A 23062-nucleotide genomic window follows, 5' to 3' on the forward strand; every position below is an offset into this window, starting at 1 on the left:
CCATAGTTGTCACGGCGTCATGGCGATCCAAGTCGGTGGAGGGGTGTGTGATCGATATATCGACATGTCGCCTACCATGGCGATCCTGTCGACCATGGCAGAATTGTAATTAAATCCAAAGTTGAATGGCAAACTAGTAGATAAATCAAGATTTATAAGAGCAATGGCAGAGTTGTAATTAATCTGAAGTTGTAAAGAAGGAGTGATAGAACTGTAATTAATGAAAATCAATTTAATAAAGAAAATAAACCAGGAAGTGGGATAGCACGTTTGATGGGTAAAGGGCATACTTGGAACAAAACTAAGGAAAATGGGTTTAATAGATAAGAAATCGAGAAACAAAAAACAAAGGAATTCAGTCTTCTTCAACCTCATGACTCCTCAGCCAAAGTAGGAACCATAACCCAGTGGCAGAATGGAAGTTATTTCGAAGGTGGGCCTTCCTCATAAGAACCCAATCGATACGAAGCTTCAGGCAAGAGTCGGAACTGAACCAAATCTGACGGTAGTCATGGAGGTCAGGTCTGATGTGCGATGGAGCCTCAATGTTGAAAGGGGCTGAGCCAAAGGTTTGGAAGGATGAATCGCCCAGACCTACGAGACATAGCCCCAAAATTCTGCTGGCAACCGAATGGTGAGAGCAAGGCTAAAATAGGAGATTTAGGGAAAGAGGGATGCCATGGCATTGGTCGATATGGCCATTTCTCCAGCACCAGGATGCCATGGCAACGCCATGACAACTATGCCCATAACCTTAGTGATCACATTTTTTTATAAGCTTTGAGCTAAGAAGCAAGAGTTAGCCCCTGTAATCCTAAATATTAGTGTTCCCATAGGATATAAGGTATAACCCTGGATTGGCTACATGAAAGATTTGTCACCCATTTCAAACACGTGGCTCATAATGTACTGGAATCTTCCCCTTGTATTTCCATTTGTCCAAATATTTATTCAAAAAAAAAAAAAAAAGGGAAAGACTTTTCAACCAATTCAACTTTTTATTCTGACCCATACAGAAGTCCCATCTTGCTGAAACTTGACAGGAACAGAGGATGATGTTGACAATTTGTCCACATATTTTGGGAATCAATGGAACTGCCATGTGGGAGATATACTGCCAAATAAGAAATTCTTCAACACAACCCTTTACTCCTATCCAGACAAAAAAAAATTCTCCATGTGGCAAAACAAAGCTTCATGAGTTCAATATTATCAAGAGGATATCGACAGCTGAAAATACAAAAAAAGTTTAATACATGATGGGTCATACAATTGACAGGTGCCTAATCTGGGGGGACACATTATGTGTCCAAAAGTCAAAATGGCCAAATCATGCCTTCAAAGGGCAGAAATAGATGACAGTGTAGGAACGATTTCCTCCTGTTCCCAATGTACGAAATTTCTCCCTAATAATAATAATTTCGGTGACAGGGCCACAATCACGCATCAGATCTTCTAATGGGAAATCTGGGTAAGATATTGACTCAGCAACCTAATTACAAGAGGAAGCCCCCTCTTTATTGCTCTATTATTTTTTATGATTAAATGAAATTCTGAAGGGCGAGATGGCGACTAGGGTTGCTGTTTTATTTATTACAAGCATAATTGTCAAGGAGACTAGGTGACATGGCAATGGAGGGATGCCTAGGCATCCGCCTAGGTATCACCTAGGCACCCTAGCCCCTAGGCATGCAGTATAGCAATGATAATTTTATACAATTATTGTTTAAGTGCAACATAGAAGTTATATCAATGCAATATGATATAATTATGTTAAAAAATCAATATACGATAAACAAAACACAGGATATAATATAGGCACATTCATCAAAAAATAACACAATAAATATTAATCAATGTAAACTCGAGAAGTGTCAAAAACTGATATAATATAAGTGATGCTGTCACAAGGCCACAAGGAGATGTCTAGGAGATGCCTAGGTGTCCAAGGCAGTTGACTTTCTTGCATCAAGCAAGGCGTGCTATCACCTTGAACCCGAGAAGGCACCTGGACGCCTAGGCGACGCCTTGACAACTATGATTACAAGAGGTCACTGCCTGCCCAAGTCTGTATTTTGAATGAGTGATGATGAAAGAGTAATTCACCAACTTCCAGGGTGTCTTTGGGCTGCATAAGCATGGAATCCTATACTAAAGGATTTTAATGCTCTTTGAGTAAATTCTTCAAGTCTATTCAACCTACAGAGTCTCGGAAAAAACGAACTTTGAAGTTTGAACTCAGGAAGGAAGAGATTTTGTCCGTTAACTCAGGAACAGCAATATGTACAATATGGAGAGAGAAATATAAGGGTGTTTGAAGGGCATGAAAAACCAGCTTACAAGGCTTTAAGTATCTTAGACAAGATTCAGCTATGGACTTCTATTTGTCCTGAATTCAGAGAATTCATTGCCTTTTCAATCTGAAAAGAGTGGAATCTAGTATTGAGAAATGTCTAGGGGGACCACCACACTGCATTGGATTTCAAGGAATCAAATGTTCCTGAAAAGGAGGCAATGAAATAAGGGGGATACTATATGGTGCAAGTGCATGGAGGGTCCTCTAGATAGCTGACCCCGGGATCCTCCAAGCATTGCTCTATGGTATTAGCAGAGGGCATTGTATAGATAGTTTTTTCTTTCTTAATAATAATAAAATATCATGCAACAACAACAAGAAGATTCCTTTAAGATTCGACAACATCTTCCCAGAAAAGTAATCCAAAACTAACCTCAATAAGGAAAGCACGTTCTGTCCATTCTAAGATACGCTCATTTTGAGCATCCAGCCAATCAAGAATAATTGGCCTAGAAACTTCCCCAATCTGTGGGAAAAATACAAAGTCAAATAATTAGTTTCCTTTCTGGTTTGAACAATTAAGGGAAAATGCATCCCCTTCTTTGGGTACTTTTTATGACATAAATATCAGAAATATTGGAAAGAGACTTCTAGTGTTTTCCACCATAACTATTACGTTTACAAGATATCCAAATATACAAAAAGAAAGTTCAAACACTCCGAACCTTGACACCATTAAATTCACAATCAAAAACATGACATGCCATATGAGACACAAAACATTTCACCCTAGAAGAGAACAAGTACTGTTTCTAAACTAGACAAACACAAGTGAAAATGAAAATGAAATAAGAAACAGATGGAATGTTTATAATGATAATATCTAAACCGGGAAAAAAAAAAACAATACAGTCAACACTTAATGCATCACAAAATGCATGAGTAAACAAATTAACCATTGCAGGATATCCGGGCATATGCTTCTTGTAGTATATCTGTCCATACGAATCATCAATATGATCATCATCATCAACCAAAGCCATGTCTGAATTCTCCTAGCTAAATCTAGTACACTACCCTATTGAAGGAATAAGCCAATGAACAAAATAAAGATGATTTCCCAAAAGAAAAATAGCACTAACCATCAAGGAGGTATAGTAATAAATAATTATTTTGAATTTGAAAATGATAGGAAGACAACATTTAAGTGCATCAGCAAATGAGAAATATTCTCCTCAGGTAGCTAGAGTGAATTCAGGGCTACTTTGGCAACAAAGATGTTCATGCTACAATTAAAGGGTTTTTTGTCTTACAATAAGGCAAGGTTAAGCAGAAACCAAGATAATATTTAAATTGTATAATGCAGACAAATGAAGGAGACATCTTGTCAGGGGGTAGAAACCAGAAACCAGAAACCAATAAAATGATTTAGATATGCAAAAGTAAGACAAGCAGTTGGATCCATGAGTCTCAGTGATAAGACTCTAACCTGATATCGATTCAAATCCTTGGTAACATGTGACGGAGATCTATCTTCTCCATGTGGACAATAATATAGCTGAGTAAGCTCACGTTCTAACATGTCAGCTGCAGGGAGCACTGATCTGACATCTTCGGAAAGAAATGAAACTCCCTCAAGGAATGGTTTCTACAGACCAAGAAGTATCCCCATTAGTACATGTATGCATATATGGGTTTTGTCTTCCTTCTAATAATGTACCAACCAAGATTTGAGTGTGTTCAAGGGTTGGCTCATGATATAGTTCAGAATTGATCTAGAATTACATTAGACTGGCCTTGAGCTGAGCCCCTTTCAAAGCTTAACACATGCTAGCCATTGTTCAAAAACTCGCTAAAATTTCGACATGTCCGAGACAAAAACAGGAGATGAAACCCAGAATCAGCTCTGGTTTGCCAAAATTTCGTTCATTTCGGTCACAAAAATGCACTGTTTTGTCAAAATTTTGTTCATTTCAACCGCTTGCCCCCTGAAATGGCCAAGTGAAACTCAAATGAAAAAAAAAAAAAACACTGTTTCGGTGAAATTTCGGTATTTCGCTCATTTCGGTCTGACTGAAATGGCCCACCAAAATGAGATTTTGGACAATGATGCTAGCCAAGGCAGCGCCACCCCTGTCAAGAAGAATAGTTCTAACAATACAACATCACAAGCTCACCAGTTTGTCCCCATAAAGTTGGTGCAATAGAGTAGAGGAGATGATCCCAGCTGCAGGGCACCAACACAATAAGACAGGGTTAAATACAATGGATTCTCTCTCAACAATCATCTTTAGGTCATCAGCAAGCACAGCCAGAGGATGTCGTTTTTCTGTTTCAGATTTGAGATCTATGGTTTTCAAAGCCTGAGAACATGAAAATGATAAATTAAATTACTCATACCTGGTTCAGTTGATGAGTATTTGAAGAGATCATGTTAGAGTCTAATTGACCAAGTAACAAAACTCACCCGCCTATATGCAGCTTGAATGGACTTTTTGACATAGCCTTCGAAGTGCCTAGAAGTCATTTCACTAACAGCTTCAGCATCAGCACTAGTTAACTGCAATTATGACACCATGCATTTTTTTAAACAAACATAAGGATATCAAAAATGGACCTTTTGCAACAGTAGAGAACAGTGAAGGAGCAACAAATACACAGAGCAGACCCAAAAAGATCCTCCTCAGATAGTCAAAACCTGGATATGTTAAGCTAAATAGTGATGGCTACACTCCAAACAATCCAGGCCACAGTGGAGAAGGTATGATACAAATGGAAAAGATGATAGGGAGGCTATTTTGCCTGTTACTATAGCTTGATTTCCCATAACATGAATGGATTGTTTGCTTCAAAAGCTTTGCAGAAATTTTGGTATGTGTAATGCAGATTTAGAATGTGGTTCCCTATTGATCGTGAATCTGTTTATTTTTCCCACTCAACAAATTATTTATTATAAGTAGAGGTAAAGCTGTACAGTGCCCACAGAGTTGGACAAAACAGCTATAAGAAGGTGAAAGGGATGACGTTTGCAAACCATAAATCTGATGGGACTTGAAACTAATACATATTAGAAGTCCTAATGGGGTGAGTATATGGTTAAAATATCAAAGCAAAGTGATGGTTAAATTAGGAGAAACAAACATGGACAGAAAATAGAAAGTAAAGAGAGCTGATATAACTTCCAATCTACAAGTACGATGACTACCGGTTTGGGTTGAGTGGAGTATAAGGGAAAGGGATTAACATATCCAAAATGTAGTCCAATCTGGATGGTTAGATTTTCTGAAATCAGAGACTGAACTTCAAACTTAGATAATGGAAATAACTCCTATCACAAGACGTATGCACATTAGCGCTGTGGGGGGGGGGGGGGGGGGGGGGGGGGGGGGGGGGGGGGGGGGGGGGGGGGGGGGGGGGGGGGGGGGGGGGGGGGGGGGGGGGGGGGGGGGGGGGGGGGGGGGGGGGGGGGGGGGGGGGGGGGGGGGGGGGGGGGGGGGGGGGGGGGGGGGGGGTGGTGGGGGGGGGGGGGGGGGGGGGGGGGGGGGGGGGGGGGGGGGGGGGGGGGGGGGGGTCGGGCCCCCTTTTCTCCCTCTTCTGTTTTCTTTTTTTTTCCGGTTTTTTTTTTTTTTTTTTTTTTTTTTTTTTTTTTTTAGAAGATGGAAGGAAATATAAGAGCAGCAATAGAGGATTATTAGGACACAAAAGAAGTTTAGAAATCACCCATGAAAAGCCCACAGTAGAGAGAGAATGACTGCAGGAATCTCTGCATAACAGTAAAGGAAGAAGAAGAAAAAGCTATGGCTTGGCTTCACCACCAAAGCCTGCAGTTGTGCTTCACCACCTTGGTTGCAACTGAATCACCACAGTAGCACACACTCACATGGAGCAAAAATCATCACAGAGTCAAAACCAAGGCTAGCTGCCCTCTTCTCTTTATTTATAACTTCCAACAAAAACAACAACAATAAACTCAGCCTTATCCCAACTTAATGGGGTCGGCTACATGGATCCAAACAAAACAAAGTAGGGAAAACAGAGTTCTAACCAAAGTAGGGAAAGAAAGATGGGAAAAGAGAGATGAAAAAGCAAAGGAAAAATGAAAGATGGGAAATAAATAGAAAAATGAACGATGAATGATAGTAAGAGGAAAGAGGCATAGCCCACAATACAAACTAGAAAGGAAACTTTATTTATAACTTCCAATAACCAAAATACAAAATAGAAACTCTCCCAAGCTACTTGGCTGCCAAGGAAACTTTCGAATGGAAACCTTCTAGAAAGAATCCATTCCTAGTACATTGAAAATAGAAAGCAATAAAAATAGAAACTTTTACATAGTATAGCTTAATCACTAAGCAGCTTATTACATGAAATTAGAAACTAGATAATCAGAAATTACTAAGAGAACTTGCAGCTCCAAATCTCTAACCCAAGCAAGCTATAGCATCATGGGGCCCACCAAGTCATGCGCAAGCCAAAAGCTGGCCACACAAGCTTGGTCTAGAGGCTGGCGCAGTGAAGGACCAGAACCAGAACCAGTGTCTGGTTTTATGAGCCTGGTTCTGGCCTAAGACCTTAACCATAGTCTGCAGAACTGCTCTTTTATTCCTACGTGCATACACATTCAGCTCTGCATCAGCTCTCCCCAGCTTGAAATCATTCGTCCCCGACGAATGGATAAAGGCCATGTATTGCTCATACAAGTCAAGGTCAAGCCTCTTGAAATCATCACTATGTATTCATGTAGCATCATATCTAGGGCATCCCTTTTATTTGACCAAGAAGGAATGATAACCGCCGCCACGTCTAGTCATACTGTAGTTATTGTCAAATATCTCCTCGATCTCATCCTCTGTAGGGGAGGTAGCAACTGTGGCAACCTCAACATGTGCTCTGTGGCTCTTTGGTTTGAAACTTTGAATGATGACCCACATAAAGAGTCAAATCTGTCACATTGAATAGATTACTGATAGTCACGGCTGAAAAAAGCTCAAGGACATAAGTGTTCATCCCAACACGCTTAAGTACCTTATAAGGACCCATCTTACTTAGATGAAGCTTAGTATTTGCACCGGAACCTCTCTGAAGAAATACGCACCATAACCATATCACCAGGCTTGAACTACACATAACGTCGATGACGGTTAGCAGCTGCTTGTAGGCATACCATTGCTAACAGCTATATGTCGCCGCACATCTGCATGAACCTCAGTGATGTGGCATAAGAACTCGTCCGCCTTAATGCTAGTGCGAGCAAGTCAATCGGTCACTTGGGCTGCACGCCAAGCACAATATCAAACAGGGTGTGATCGGTTGTCTTGTTCACAGAACTGTTATAGGAAAATTCTGCTATGTCTAGGATAGAAGGCCAACTCTTATGATCTCGAACCAGACATCGGAGCAAATTTCCTAAACTGCAGTTGACAACCTTTGTCCATCCATTAGTATGTGGATGATGAGCTGTAGAAAACTATAGCTTGGTCCGGGTCTTCATCCACCACATCTTCCAAAAAAAATAGCTCATAGATTTAGCATCCTTGTCAGATACAATAGACACTAGTAGTCTATGTAATCTCAAAACCTCTTTGAAGAAGAGTAAGGCTAGACAATAGGCGTCGAAGGTCTTCCAACAAGAGATAAAATGTCCCATTTTAGAAAACAGCCAACCACCAATAGAATCGTGCCCCACGTGTAGCAGGCAACCCGGGCACGAAATCCATATTGATATCTCTCCAAGGGCAGTGGGGCACAGGTAGTGGAGAATAAAGACTCGTGTTCTACTTCGTCCCCTGTGCTAGTTGAAAGACTCAGCACCTCTGTATGACATGCTCCATGTCCTTCTGCTGCCGAAGCCAATAGTACATGTCAACCACCTGTAAGAGAGTTTTGTCCTTCCCAAAAGTGTCCTAGCCCTCCATCATGTAGATCTTGGACAAGATGATGTCGTAGGGAAGTGTCGGGAATACACAGTAGAGACCAAAAAACAAGAACCCATTATGGACAGAGTATTTGGAGTCTCTACCAAATCGATATCAGAGCTATTAACATGAAAGAATAGAGCTCAATGCTTGGATGTATTAATGAACATCCAAGCCCCTATATTTATAATAGAAGAGGGGAGAGAAAAATTACAAAATTGACCCGTCACTGTTCACCATCACTGTTCACGTGAACAGTGTCACAGCCCTAATTACAATTCTACCTTTGCTCAAAATATTCCCACGGTTATTATTCTAATACTCCCCCTCAAATTGGAACACAAATATCAAACATGCCCAACTTGACTAAAATAGGATGAAAGACTTTCCCACGCAACCCTTTAGTGAACACATCAGCCAGTTGATCAGCAGACTTCACAAAAGGAACGCAGATCAGTCCTTCTTCCAGCTTTTCTTTGATGAAATATCTATCAACCTCCACATGCTTGGTACGATCATGCTGAACCGGATTGTGAGCAATGCAAATGGCAGCCTTGTTGTCACAATACAACATCATAGGGAGATGGACAGGATCACCAAGATCTTGTAATAAACCTCCAAGCCATAACAACTCACAAATGCCTTGTGCCATAGCACGAAATTCTGCTACAGCACTGGACCTTGCTATCACGTTCTGTTTCTTGCTACGCCAAGTGGCAAGATTTCCACCTATAAATGAGCAATAACCAAATATGGTCATTCAAAAAGAAGATCCAGCCCAATCAGCGTCAGTATACGCTTCAACTCGTAGATGGTCATGAGGAGATAAGAGAATTCCTTTTCTCGGAGTTGACTTCAAATAACGAAGAATACTAAGAACAACATCCATATGAGAGGAATAAGGATCATGCATGAACTGACTTACCAAACTCACGGCAATGCCTATATCTGGCCGTGCGTGAGAGAGGCAAATAAGTTTCCCTACCAGCCGCTAGTAACGATCTTTGCCAACCAGTTCACCCACTTTTTCCTTGAGTCGTGTAGTAGCCTCCATAGGTGTATCAGCAGGGTGACACCCTAACATCCCGGTCTCAGATAATAAATCTAAGATATACTTCCTTTGAGAAAGAAAGATGCCCTTTGAAGATCGTGCAATCTCTATCCCTAGAAAGTATTTCAGCTTTCCCAGATCCTTTATTTCAAATTCACACCCAAGGATAGTCTTCAACTTGTTGATCTCATCACCATCATTCCCTATCACCACAATATCATCCACATAAACTATGAGAATTGTTACTTTATCACCATTCCTTTTGATAAACAAAATATGGTCATCATTACTCTGCTTATATCTCACAGAAACCATAGCCTTATGAAATCTTCCAAACCAAGCACGAGGTGATTGCTTTAGCCCATATAAAGCACGTTTCAACTTACATACCTTGCCATTGGCTTTGTCACATGAGAACCCAGGTGGAATGTCCATATATACCTCCTCTTCAAGCTCTACATGGAGGAAGGCATTCTTCACATCCAACTGTTATAAATCCCATCCCAGATTTACTGCAAAAGATAGTAACACTTTGACAGAGAATAATTTAGCAACAGGTGCAAAGGTCTCCTAGTACTCAATCCCAAATGTCTGCGTGAACCCATTTGCCACCAACTGTGCCTTATATCGATCCACAATGCCATCAACTTTCTGTTTCACCACAAACACCCATTTACATCCAATTGGTCATTTCCCTGGAGGAAGAACCACAAGATCCCATGTATCATTTTTTGTAAAGCTCTCCTTTCTTCCATCATTGTTGTCTTCCACTTTCCATCTTCAAGAGCTTCCTGCCACTTTTGGGGAATACAAACAGAAGAAAGGGAAGAAACAAAAGCACAAAAGGATGGAGAAAGGGAATTATAGGAGACAGCATGAGATATAGCCATATAGGAAACTAAGTACAAGTCCTAGTACCTTTGCGACAAGGAATAGGTAACTCAGGAGAAGGGGTTTTACCTGGAGTGGGAGGATGATCCGAATCCTGAGTCGGCAACTGAATGGGTATTGGTGCTGCAGTGGATGGAAGTTCCTTGTATTTGGAACATCCTCTCTGATATGTTTTGAGATTTGAGTCATTAATTCTCTTCTGAAATTCTCCAATGGTTTTCTGGACTGGAGTAAGCTCCCCCTGAACAGTAACTGTGCCATAACTAGTATCCAAGGTCTCCCCCTGTGTGGAATCCTCTTCATTAGATGGTATGTGAGGGAGAGGAGTGGGTTCAAGCTCGTTATACACGGGAGCCTCAAGAGGGAGAGGGCCCCAAGAGTCAACACCTCTTCACTAGAATTCTCCCCCTAAAGAGGTATAGTGCGATAATAGGAAAGGGTTTCATGGAAAATGATATCCAGACTCACCATGGTACGACGGGTGGATGGATGGTAACATTTATAACCCTTCTAGGAGGGAGAATAGCCCAAGAAAATGCACCGAAGGCCACGGGGTTCAAGTTTACTAGAGGACCAAGTATCTCTAGCATAACAAACATAGGTGGAACTATAAAGGTTGAGGAGCCATTTAAAAGACCAGCAGGGGTACAGGAGTCAAGGACTCAGGTAGGCAGCCTGTTAATAAGGTATGCTGCAGTAAGAACAGCATCCCCCCCAATATTGGGGAGGAACATTACGATTAAACATAAGTGCCTGAGCCACCTCTAAGAGGTGGCGATTTTTTCTTTCAGCCACTCCATCTAGGCAAGGTTATCCACACAACTGGTCTAGTGGAGGATCCCATGGACAGCAAGGTAGTTTTGAAACTGACCTTCCATATACTCTTTGCCATTGTCACTCTTCAAAATTTTGAGAGTGGCATTATATTGGGTCTGAACCAATTTATGAAAATGTTGAAAGCATGAGAAAACATCACTTTTATTATACATCAAATACACCCAGGTACTCCTAGAGTGATAATCAATAAAGGAAACAAACCAACGATGGACAGAAATAGAAGGTTTCAGACTAGGACCCCACACATCAGTATGAACCAGATTAATAAGGGTGAGACTTCTTTTATTAGAAAAAGAATAAGTTGAACCAGTCTGTTTGGCCAGAACACAAGCCTCACAAAAAAGGTCATCCTTATTACATTGTTTAACTAATGCTGAAAATAAATGAGATATAATTCCTAAAGGGGGGTGACCTAATCGATTATGCCATTGCTGAAGTTCAGAAAAGACCAATGAAGTTTGATGAAGGGGAGATGGTAGTGGTGTTGAAGGAGTACAACCATCATCGAGCAGATACAATCCACCATGCACTTTACCCCATCCAATCGTCGCCCCAGTTGCCAGATCCAGAAAAACACAGTGGGAAGGAAAAAAGGTCACTTTACAATTCAAGTCACGAGTAAGACTACTAATGGACAGAAGGTTAGTAATAAAATCAGGTATATGTAAAATAAAGGATAAAGAAATAGACGGAGAGCAACTAATAGAGCCTTTCCCAAAGAGGAGAGAGAACCATCAGCCACCAGAACTTTATCTTTCCCAGAAGTGGGTGAATAGCGATAAAAGAGGCTAGAGGATCCGGTCATGTGATCAGTGGCACCAGAGTCTATGATCCAAGGGGTGGAGACTACTGATGCACAATGACCAGCAAACAGGCTACCTGAGTAGACAAAATGGGAACCTAAAGTGGCGGATTGATTGGCAATTTAGCAGGAGTTGATGTAGTAGATGTAGCAGAAGCCTGTAACATACAACGAAATGCCTGAAGTTCATCCTAGGAGAGACCAGTATTAGTAGGAGCCGTGGGAACAGTCTCGGTATGATTGGCTTTGTTTTTCAATTTTCCACAAGCAACACGCTTGGCCTCAAAATCAACTGGTTTACCATGAAGCTTCCAGCAAGTGGCTTGGTGTGATAGGGCTTATTGCAGTGTTCACATCTCACAAATTCCTTTGGAAGAATCACTAGGAGCAGCAGGAGCAGCAGATATGGGAGCAGCAGCGACAGCAATCTGTAAAGCAGATCGGTCAGTGATTGGAGTATGTAGCATGGCTGCCCTACAATTTTCTTCAGAAAGAACTAAATCATAGGACTGCTCTAGGGTAGGGAATGGAACCCTGCCCAAAACCTGAACTCGAATCTGGTCATATTCAACGCTTAAACCAGCCAGGAAGTCATAAACCCGAATCTTATCAACATGCATGCAATATGCAGCAATATCGGTTGCATTAGTGGGCTGATAATGTTAGTGGTCCAGATGTTGCAATAGACTACGAAGGACAACATAATACTTAAAGATGGAAAGGTCTTTCTGAGTAGTGTCATGAATCTTCTTGAGGAGTTCATAAACCTGGGCATCGTTTCCAACCTGTCCATAAGTTTCCTTCGCAGCCATCCAAATCTGAGCAGCAGTTTCGAGTAGCAAATAACCATTGGCCAGATCTGGTATGGAGTTAAGTAAAAAGACATGACTTGAGAGTCATTGGAGATCCATCGATACTGAAGAGGACCAGTAGTAAATGGTTTCTCGACAGTGCCAGTGATATGTCCTGTGAGACCACGGCCAGCAATAGTGAGATATGTAGACCTGAACCACATCAAGTAATTAATTCCATCAAGTTTGATGGAGGAAGCAATGGGAAGATACTCTTGTCGTGGCTGTCCATCAAGGCCAGAAGTAACAATAGAAGTGTCGTCAGACATTAGGGCACAACAGAAGAGAACCAAGCCAAAAAATAACAAGATCTTCACATTCAACCGTGGGAACCAGCCCAAACAGGGATCGAGTGCTCTTGCTGGTAATAGGAGATACTACTCCAAAAAATGGCTGCAGATGATGAGAGGAGAATGAGATCGATCCTGTCAGGGTTCTGGGAGAAAACCCAAATCCCAAGAAGCCGTCCAGGTGAAAGAGAACCAAAAAAACAAAGCTGATGTGGCCAAGAAATAGATCGAGTGCTCCTTAGTTGATGGTGAAACACTCCTCCAAAAATCAGCAGCAACAGAAGATTGATCTATCAGGGTTTTGAAAAAAACCAAAAAATTTGGCTGACATCGATGAAGGGAAGAGGCTGAAAAATAGTAGCTTGTCCAAGAAATCCCTGATGTTCTTGATCTTCTAAGAAAAAAGAGAATTGATCCTCATTGATAGAGAAGGAAGCAGTCCCCAAGGTGAAGCTTCAAAAATAGCAGGTAGGAAGTGGCACAGCTGCTATCGATCTTGAATTAGGTCATCAATGAATGAGGTATTGAGGGGCAGCAACTAGATCCATGGATCACCTCATTAGTGCTGCCTTGTAATAATGGAAGAAACCAGAGAAAGAAAAGGAGAAAGAGAAAGATGGGAGAAAAAATTAGGGGAAAAATGGGAGAAAGAGGAGGGATTTGAATCCACACTCAAACCTGCTCTGATGCCATGTTAACAAGAAAGAATAGAGCTCAATGCTTGGATGTATTAATGAACATCCAAGCCCCTTTATTTATAATAGAAGAGGGGAGAGAAAAATTACAGAATTGACCCAACATTGTTCACTGTCACTGTTCACGTGAACAGTGTCACAGCTCTAATTACAATTCTACCCTTGCTCAAAATATTCCCACGGTTATTATTCTAACAAGAGCAAACCTGGTCGATGGATCCAACCCTCTTGCTCACTATCCATCAACAACCTCAACCTCATGCAAGAGAATCTCAAAGAGACTCAGCGACAATGCAAGGAATTCAAGAACCAATTGCTGGTCACAACTGATCGTATGGACTCTTCCTTCGACAAATTGATCTGAGTCATTGAGCAAAAGGTGGAAGAGTCAAAAAACGAGCCACCAATGATGGGGACGAGATGGCGCCACTGATCATTGAAGATCAACTTGTGGAAGAGAATAAACCAGTTGATCTCTTGAGTGAACTAGTCATTTTGTATTCCCAAGTTGTTACTTCAACAATGATCTTCATGTCATGGATTTCGTACTGTTCGAGCTTGGTCTGATCGATGATTTCATACAGTCAAAGATGGATGCTGATTGAGTGGTGATGATTCTCCTATTTTACAAAACTCCAGGGTATTTTTTTTCTCAACACCAGGGGAATTGATGCAGATTCGTGGTTGAACCGGCTTGACCAGTTTGACAATTTAGACCAAGATGAACCAGGTCCCAACCTTGATAGTACATTTAGGGTATTTTACTTTGTAATTTTTTATTATGTGAGTTTTAGATAGGATAAGTAGAAACGTAGTAGATTATATCTTAGTTTCCATTGGGAAGTAGTTTCCTATTTTAGCAACAGTTTCCCCCTTTTTAGGAATTTATTTTTCTTCATATAAGCTTGTAATCCCCATCGTGGCAGTGGGCAATGGTGTCATGGCTGGGTCAGCGGGCAAGTGGAAGCAGCATGTTTCAGTCGACCATGCTCAGCCTTGGGAGGCCGAAGCCTCTAATGTATAGGGCCAAACTCCTCTTAGTGATGGAAAAGGAAAAAAATACTCAAAAGTATTTGGGCTACCAATTGAGAAGAAGAGGTTTGAGTCTTTGAGAGAATGGATTGGTTTGTCTAGAATGACAGAGGCCGTTCTTTATTTATGCTAGGTAAGGCTGAGTCACAAGCCTTAACCTAACATTCAGTGAACCTAGACAGTCTAGTTATCTAGTCAACTTTTATCCTTTACACTTAACAGGCTAACATGTGCCCTCTCTCTAGCTAACAGCTTAAGCCCCTCACCATTTGATTTCTATTATTGGATATTTGGATCCCAATTTAATAAGAGACATTTAGGCCGAGCTCATTATTCTCACTTGGAACAGAAAATATATCATGGACTTACTGAAGTAGGTAAACATGTTAAGAGGCAAATCCAATCTCTGCTCCTATTTTCCTGGTTCTCACCTTTCTCTTCATGCCAATGTACCTTTCTCTAATCCGATGCTTAATTGGAGTATTGCCGAATCTTGCAATGTGCTTACTATGACAGGCCTGAGATTTCCTTTTCTGTAAATCAGGCTTCTCAGCTTATGCACACTTCCAAGTTTCATCATTTTGCAGCTGTGCAACGTATTTTATGGTATTTGAAAGGCACCTTCTTGACCTTGGTATTAGCTTCACCCTTTTACTTTGCCTACCATTTTGGATGCTGATTGGGTGGGTGTCCTGATGATAGCCTGTCTTCTGAGGTATGTGCATTTTTCTTGGTAATAACATCATTGTTTGGGGTTAACAATTTCTATGCCTACGGTTTCTATGAGCAGCACTGAAGCAGAGTACCAATGTTTGTCATTTACTCCTACTATACAGTGACAATCTCTCAGCTACATATCTTGGTGCTAATCTGATATTTCATGCTCAAATGCATCATATTGAAGCTGACTACCATTCTGTTGGTGAACGTGTTGCTCAGAGCCAGCTTTGGGTTCAGTTTGTTTCTAGTCAGGATCAGTTAGCTGATATATTGACTAGAGGCTTTGATGGAACCTTCCTTCCAATTTCTTCGGTCCAAGCTGACCGTGGCTTCTTCACCTTGCTCAGCTTGCAGGGGGGGTAATGGAGATATGATTTGTTTAGTATAGAATCCTATAGGTGATACACTTCCTTGTTTAAAATTATCATTCCATTGGTATCACTTTCTCTGTTTGTACCTTACCACGTTTATTCAAACTCTTTTGTACTCCTTTCTATATAATGAGACTATCACCCCCCCCCCCCCAAAAAAAAAGGGGGTACTCCACAGACTTCTGATTTCAAAAAATTTACGAATCAAAATTCATAAATTGAAGCTGTGAACCATATTCTTACAACTAAACAATCTCATTGGCCTGTATGGTACTAGTGGATGGAAGTTCAAGGCCTTATTACCTTTGACAGTGACAAGATATCTCACATTTATAGTGAATGCCATCAAGGAGCCAACTTTCTTGGGATAAAACTATCTCAAAACTAGGTACAAATAGTTTTTTCAGGATAAGAATCAGTTTGACACCATGAACAAAGCATTTTTTATGACAGAACAGGAATGTATCCCGTCCAAAGAGTGTTTCATTAGTTCTTTATTTTATTCCTCATAAAGAGAAATGTCTTGCATACCCCCCCCCCCCGGCGGCCTTGCCACTAAGTTTTTTTACCTTACATTTAACACAAAGGAGGGGAGGGAAGTGGGAATCACAATTAACAAAAGAGAAGAAGAGACAACATACATTGAAGGAACTCAGGAAGGGATAAGATAGGTAGAAGGAACATGCTTCTTATAGATTAGATGATTCTAGACATAAAGAGACATTACTTCTTTTTTTTAATAGAATAACCAAATTTTATTAGTCATTGCATATAAACTAATTTGGCATACATAAGAAAGGCAATATCTGCTTACAGCCTTACAAACAGAGAAAAAGCAAGTTATATATATATATATATATGTAGAGAGAGAGAGAGAGAGAGAGAACAAAAGATGGAAATGCAAGCATATGAAGGACTTTTGTAGTTATGTCATATTGTCATGGTCATAAAATAGCTCTTCCACAAACCTTTATATCACCACTCTCATCAGCAGTTGGTACTCCAACTAACGTTACCAAGGTCACCACCCTTCCAAAGCAAATAGGTTTCTGGGGAAAACAAATTCAACAGTTAATTATTAGTGCAAAGGCCGAAGAGTTTAACAAAAACTGGAGTTCAGTGTACATGGCAATCAACAAAAATGAACTGTTTGAAAGTATATGAGCAGCATCTTGTTGTAGCCACCATCAGGCAACATGTTTCATCGTAGCTGTAGTTCTCAAGTCGCTTTAAGTCATATATCAGAGTATATGCAAAATATGGATTAAAATGAAGCATAATGTAAAAGGTACAAGGAAGGAGGTATCAAAATGAAATTTTAAGGGAATAGGGAGTCCCCTCAATGTACGGGGGAGATGAAAGAGAAAAGAACCTGTGAGAGATGAAGATACTAACTTCAATCCAACATGTAAATGCATAAACCAACATTATCAATGTCAAAAATTAGATAGTTAGGGGTTATAGCTTGGTGTAATGGTCAAAGCACAGGATGCCAGTGTGAAGATGGAGTTTGAGTGATGTGGATCAGAGGTTCCAGCAGAAATATGTCCGCAGGAACAAGAGGGACCAGCCATCATAGGCACAGGTTTGGTTATCTTCTTGGGCCAGGCCTAGGCCCAATTTTTAGTCCATGCATGGAAGGAGTTTCTTGAAACAACCAGCAGCCAGCATACCTTGTGTGGAGATCTAGGATCTAGTTTATATTTTGCTAGTTTCTATTTTGTATTGCTTTACTTTTATGGTGTAGTTTCTAATTTTATTACCTTGGCTAACAAGTTAGCTGTTATTAGTAAAGTTTCTATTTTCCTTTACATCTTTATTTTAGTAACTCTCCCTTAGCCATTAATTCTTGTAATAGCTTTACACTGTTATAAATAAAGAAGAGGCTTCCATAGTGGCCACGATTTTAACAGCCAAAGAATATTGCCATATGCATGTGTGTGAGTGAGAGACTTTCCAGCCGTGTGAGACAGCAACCCTTGGTGAGATTCCAGTTGAAGACTAGTGAGAGGCCTTCTTCTAGTTGGTGGGAGACCAAAATATCTCTGTTCTTCTCTTCAGTTCTTCATCTTCAACTGCAAACCCAAATCAGCCATTGATTCATCCTTCCTACAGTTGATAAGACTCTTCTTTATCAGTCCTTTTATTATACATTGATTTCTATTTTTTCAGCTACTTAATTCTGTCGGCTATCAATTCTGAGTCATCTAGTTTTATTGTTGATTTGAATCCTGATTAGTAAGCCTACTGATATGTGCATGGTGCTACAGGACTGAGACTCATCAGTTATTCTTTGTCCAGGCCTTTTCCAGATTTAGAAACTTTCTAATTTCTCAATCTTCTAATCTGGTGTTGCAGGAGTCTTCAAGTGTTCTAAGTTCTATCATCCTTGAGGCTAATAATCTCTGATTACATCTGAAGTTCTGACTTTCTAATTTTGTTTTGAATAGTTTCTGTTTTCTGTCATAGACTATATCTCTTGTTCCTATAGATGATTTATTCTGATACTTTGAGGCTTTATTCCACACCCAACATAGACCAATCAACCAGAGTTTCTGGTCCATCTGATCATAGGATTGAGAGTTACAGATTTTCTCCCTAATCTGGTCATTATCTGTCCCTGAGGGTTCTGGGTTTCCTTTGGATTCCTGATCACTATTGTTAGGTGATTATGATACAATTAGAGTCATAGGATGGCCACTTTTTGCAAGAAGTGCCAAATGTTAGGACCAACCTCAAATCATCCCTCCTGGGACACTCTGAAAATGTCACTTGCACCAGGTTATGGCCCGCTTTTTTTAAAAGAAAATAGATAATTATAAACAGAAAAAGAATACTGAATATTTCATATATTGTAAAATTCCATCAACATGCAGGAAAACAGCTAAGAAGATACCACTGCATCACATGTAGATGGAGTGATCATGGACTAGTCAGAATATAAGCGATGCAAATTGTCCTTTCTTGTGCAGTACTTTAAAAAAAATAATAAGCATACTCAAGAAAGAAATTAAACAGATTAATAAGAACATGTACAATAAAGACCAGGAGCAAACCTCACTAAAATGCAGATGATAGTCCTGCAGTTTTTTATCACACCAGATGCTAATTGACACAAAAACAGCATCCAGCAAACTAAGATCTAATTTTCTGCTGTTAATCACAATTGAACTAAGAAGGCTATCCAAATATGCCCCTTCCTTTCTATCATCCTCAATGGAGAGAACTTTCTGTATTTCCGAAGTAGCATATTGTAGGAGCTGAATCTCACCTGTCTCAACAAACTAAAAGGAAGAATGGATGGAAAAGAACAGAGGGAGAGGGAGAGACAGAACTGTCAATTGGCAGTATCAAACTTACAGCATACAATATCCCTAATGTGACAAAGTTTGGAAACGCAATACTGTGTTGAAGGTGTAGGTGCCTCTGCAGTATCAAACTTGCAGCATAACATATCCCCAAATCTGAGTTGTTGATTGTGATTGAACAAAATTGAGTTTTGGAGAAGATTTTTCTCCTAATCCATTTTTGTGAGAGTGGTGGATAACCAAAGTGATTTCTCTAAATATCATTCAACAGGCATTCACCTAATTGTAAATTCTTTTTAGGGAGAAAAAAAGCCTCACTTTTGTATCTCAAGGGCCATGTCGTATCAAATAGCAAGGAAGCCACTAAGTAACTATCAAAAACATGGCTCACATTACATAGAAAGGTAGCAAGCAGACATAAATAAGAGTTTTCACTTGCGATGTTTTTCCACTAACATTTGGTTGAATTAGAATATCAGCTATGGAAAAGGTATCTGCATGATCTGGTGACCCAAAAATATTCAAACAAAACTATGTTACAAGAAACAATGTGCATTGGGAACCCAGAATTTGTCGGTTTTTTGGGCAATCAGTTCCATGATTCTACAACCAAAAAAGCCATAATATGCAACTGTTAAACTCAATATTTTCTTAGGAGAGGAAGAATACCTTCTGAGAAAGTACCCACCCATATAATAGATGGTGCATCTTCTGAGTGATGCCTAAAGTAGACCAGGTCAATTTGATAAGTGTAAGAACTTCATCTGCTTCCTGACAAAGATCCCAAAGAGGCAAAGAACAATGTTAGCATCGTTAGAGAAAGAATACAATCAAATATCCCACTAAATCACCATGAGGAAGATCATAAATACCTCAATGAACTGGCCTTCTTCAAGAATATCAAAAACACTAGAGAGTAATGTCTCGTAGAGCTTAAGGCTCAAGTGATAGCCACCTGTCCAGTAATAGGTTTCACCTGGAATACCAAATTTTCCAGGAGCAGATGACAACTTAGAGGCAAACCTTTTAATGACCAGCAGACCCTCTGCATTTTCCGAAGGGTATGTTTGGATGTTCCATTCCTGTGGCATAGATTTAACCAAGCAGATTCATTATTTACAGAAAGCTGACCGAAAGAGGAGTTGGAAAAAATTAATTGATTGAAGATGTATGGTTTGTTGCCATGATATTGACACTGATAGAGGAGGACATATGTTTACTGTACAACCCAAGGACACTTGACGGAAAAATATTTAAACAACTATGCCCAAGGCCCAAATGAAGAATCATAGTTGTTCCTTAAAATGTAGATTATCCGCAAGGACACTAGGAAAAAATAACCACATAATGCCACCTCAATGAACAAAAAAATTTGAACAGTTAATCAAAGTCAACATACACCGAAATAAAGAACATACCTCAGAATCTCTAATTTTCTTAAGGGAACTTTTAATAGCTACATGTTCGGCTGTAATAGAACTTGCAGAATGGTATAGAACTTCTTCAAGAATGTTTGCCTGTGAGAAGTATTGTCAAACCATGCAAATATTAGCAAGACAGAGTCATAGAGTTCCTAGGTTAAAAACCATAGAACACTAACAAGTTAAGCACTGTGCACGGCTGATCATGACCTGTCTCTTCTTCCACTGTATATATGACTTCTCATTAAGAAAATCATATCTGCAAATGCCACTTAAGAGCTCCAATGAAATTTGAGGAATATCAATATGTTCACATGTCCTTGAAGTGAATTCTGTCATTCTTTGCCAAATCAATGTATTCATTGCTTCAGAGATCTAGGGAAGAAAAACAAGAACCAATTAAAAGAGATAGAAGAAAGAAGAAACCATGATTACAGATCCATCACAGACAAGCAAAAAAAAAAAACAAATAGAAAGAAAAATAATCACAAAGAATCTTTAACACGCTTGTCTATTGCATGCAACATTAATCCATGACCAGACGTCCATGATAACTAAGATAACAGACTGAATGGATGAGACGCATTGGCAAATCTGATCCCAGTTAGCTTTAAATAATCTAAGGATGCTTGCATACTATTCTAGATACCCAACTGCCTTGAAATTGATCAACATGAGGTTGTAAACTCACTTAGTTTCCTACAAACTGCATTTCATTGTGATAATTTTCCTCCAAGTCTATATTCTGCTCAGGCAAAAGTTGCTATAGACTGGCCGACCTGATAAGGGTGGCCCACCAATGTTAGCCACGTGGTGGAATGATATAGCAATTCTGACCTTCAGATAGATAGGTCTATGGTTCGATTACTCACATTTCAAATTTTAGGACCACATTCAATCAAATAATGTGGTCCTTCTATTTGTATGCCCGTGTAATGGCACAGATCCTTCTATTTGTATGCCCATGAAACCTCTTGTAGTTCCTAGATTTTCAAAGCTTTATTTTGCCACTTGGCCAACTCTGTTTGAGCTGAAACTTGGCCCATAGGCTGGGGACCTTGAGGTCTACCCATCAACAAAATTTGGGCACCATCTGATCTGTCACCTGGTAGAAACTTGGGCAGTCCTGACAAGCTTATCTGGACGGCCCATCCTGAGTAAGTTATAGCCTGTATGTTCATAAAAATTGGCCAAATTGTTACTTCTGTAAAATTGTTGCTCAAGTCAATGATTCATAGGTGAAGTTGCCAAACCTGCTTTGCCACCTGAACTTTACTATTTTCAGCTACATAACAAATAGCAGTTTTACATTTTATGGCCATGTCACAGATGCCCATATGAACACACCAGGAGACCTAGGTTTTTCGTTTTTCCCCCCTTTTCTTTGCTGTAAAAGAGGTTAAAAACAAAAGGTGATGGAAGAGGAACAACACACACACACACAAACAGATGATAGAAGAGGCACAACTGTGCATCCCTATGCACAACCCCCTTCCCACACATGCAGACACAAACATGTCCATGTCGGACACTAAAATACATGCCTGCATCCTTTTTCATTGATTTTTTATTTCTTCAATTTACTTTCTATTTCTGAACTTGTTCTTCTTTGAATAGGATTCCAAAATCTTCCAGAAACATTTTCAGTGAAATGGCAACCAAACTTGCTTCTAACATTCTTCATTTTCCTCTCAAATATAACCCGGCAATTGGGATCTCTTCAATACCAATCAACAATTTTAAACCCGAAAAATCAATGGCTTAGATTCATTATTCCTCTGTGTTTTTTCTAGACCTCAAAACCTCCAGGTCTCTTAAATCTCAAAACCCATAAATACCTATTGATCCTAAGTGGGACCGAACTCTCTTCACTAGGAAAGATCCTCTCTCTCTCTCCTTTTACCTTCACTTTGCTCCCAACAATTTTCTTCTTTTATCCCACACTCTATTGTTCTTCTTTATGTCTTCTCAGTCACAACATATGTTTTAAAGATTTTGTATGCTCCAGAATATGTCTAGTCAGATTTACCCTCATTTTTCTATTACTACTGAATTTCATTCTGTCTTCTTCTCTTCATCTTTTTTTTTTGGTATATTTTTCTCTTCATAATCATCTTCTTTTCGTTTCTTTATGTATTAAACTCTTTTGTTCAACTTGTATTCCGAAGCTGACTTCAACTTTGGTGTCAGATCTAGACCCAATTTTCTAATTTAGTTCTACAATTGGTTTCTGCCCAATTATTTCTTTTCCATATCCAGAAATCTGATCTCAAAGTCAGTTAACTACATCATTCTTAATCAGTGATCTATTTGGGACCATTGCAGAAGATCTTTGATCCTGGCTAGATCAACACCCATATTAGTCACTGTGTCCATTCTTCAGGAATCATCATAAAAAGATTAAGTGGGAACAAGTGAATGAATCATATGGTTCTCCTTTCTTTGTGGATACCAAGAGGATTGGACATTATAAACTAAAAGAAAATTATGGCGAGATACAGCCCCGAAGTATACACGGTGGTGCTCACATCACTCTACTTAGGAGTTAGGAATGATTCTGGGAAATTGGGACAGATCTA

At 39.9% G+C, this 23062-nt stretch overlaps 1 protein-coding gene across 3 annotated transcripts in view; it reads right to left on the minus strand.

Annotated features, from left to right (window-relative positions):
* Positions 1–23062, minus strand: part of LOC122640166 (protein unc-13 homolog) — a 73249-nt gene that overhangs the window by 41841 nt on the left and 8346 nt on the right. For all 3 annotated transcript variants that reach the window (XR_006329633.1, XM_043833324.1, XM_043833329.1), the window contains 10 exons: positions 20694–20858; positions 20481–20579; positions 19935–20144; positions 19732–19833; positions 18811–19038; positions 16723–16803; positions 4764–4856; positions 4474–4659; positions 3786–3944; positions 2730–2822 (listed from right to left, as the gene is read on the minus strand). Coding sequence is in view for 2 of the 3 variants with exons in the window: in XM_043833324.1 (XP_043689259.1) it covers positions 2730–2822; positions 3786–3944; positions 4474–4659; positions 4764–4856; positions 16723–16803; positions 18811–19038; positions 19732–19833; positions 19935–20144; positions 20481–20579; positions 20694–20858 (1416 nt within the window). In the remaining variant the exon portion in view is untranslated. The remainder of the gene's footprint in view (positions 1–2729; positions 2823–3785; positions 3945–4473; positions 4660–4763; positions 4857–16722; positions 16804–18810; positions 19039–19731; positions 19834–19934; positions 20145–20480; positions 20580–20693; positions 20859–23062) is intronic.

The sequence above is a fragment of the Telopea speciosissima genome, chromosome 1 (assembly GCF_018873765.1).
Source record: "Telopea speciosissima isolate NSW1024214 ecotype Mountain lineage chromosome 1, Tspe_v1, whole genome shotgun sequence".
In the NCBI taxonomy this organism is placed as follows: domain Eukaryota; kingdom Viridiplantae; phylum Streptophyta; class Magnoliopsida; order Proteales; family Proteaceae; genus Telopea; species Telopea speciosissima.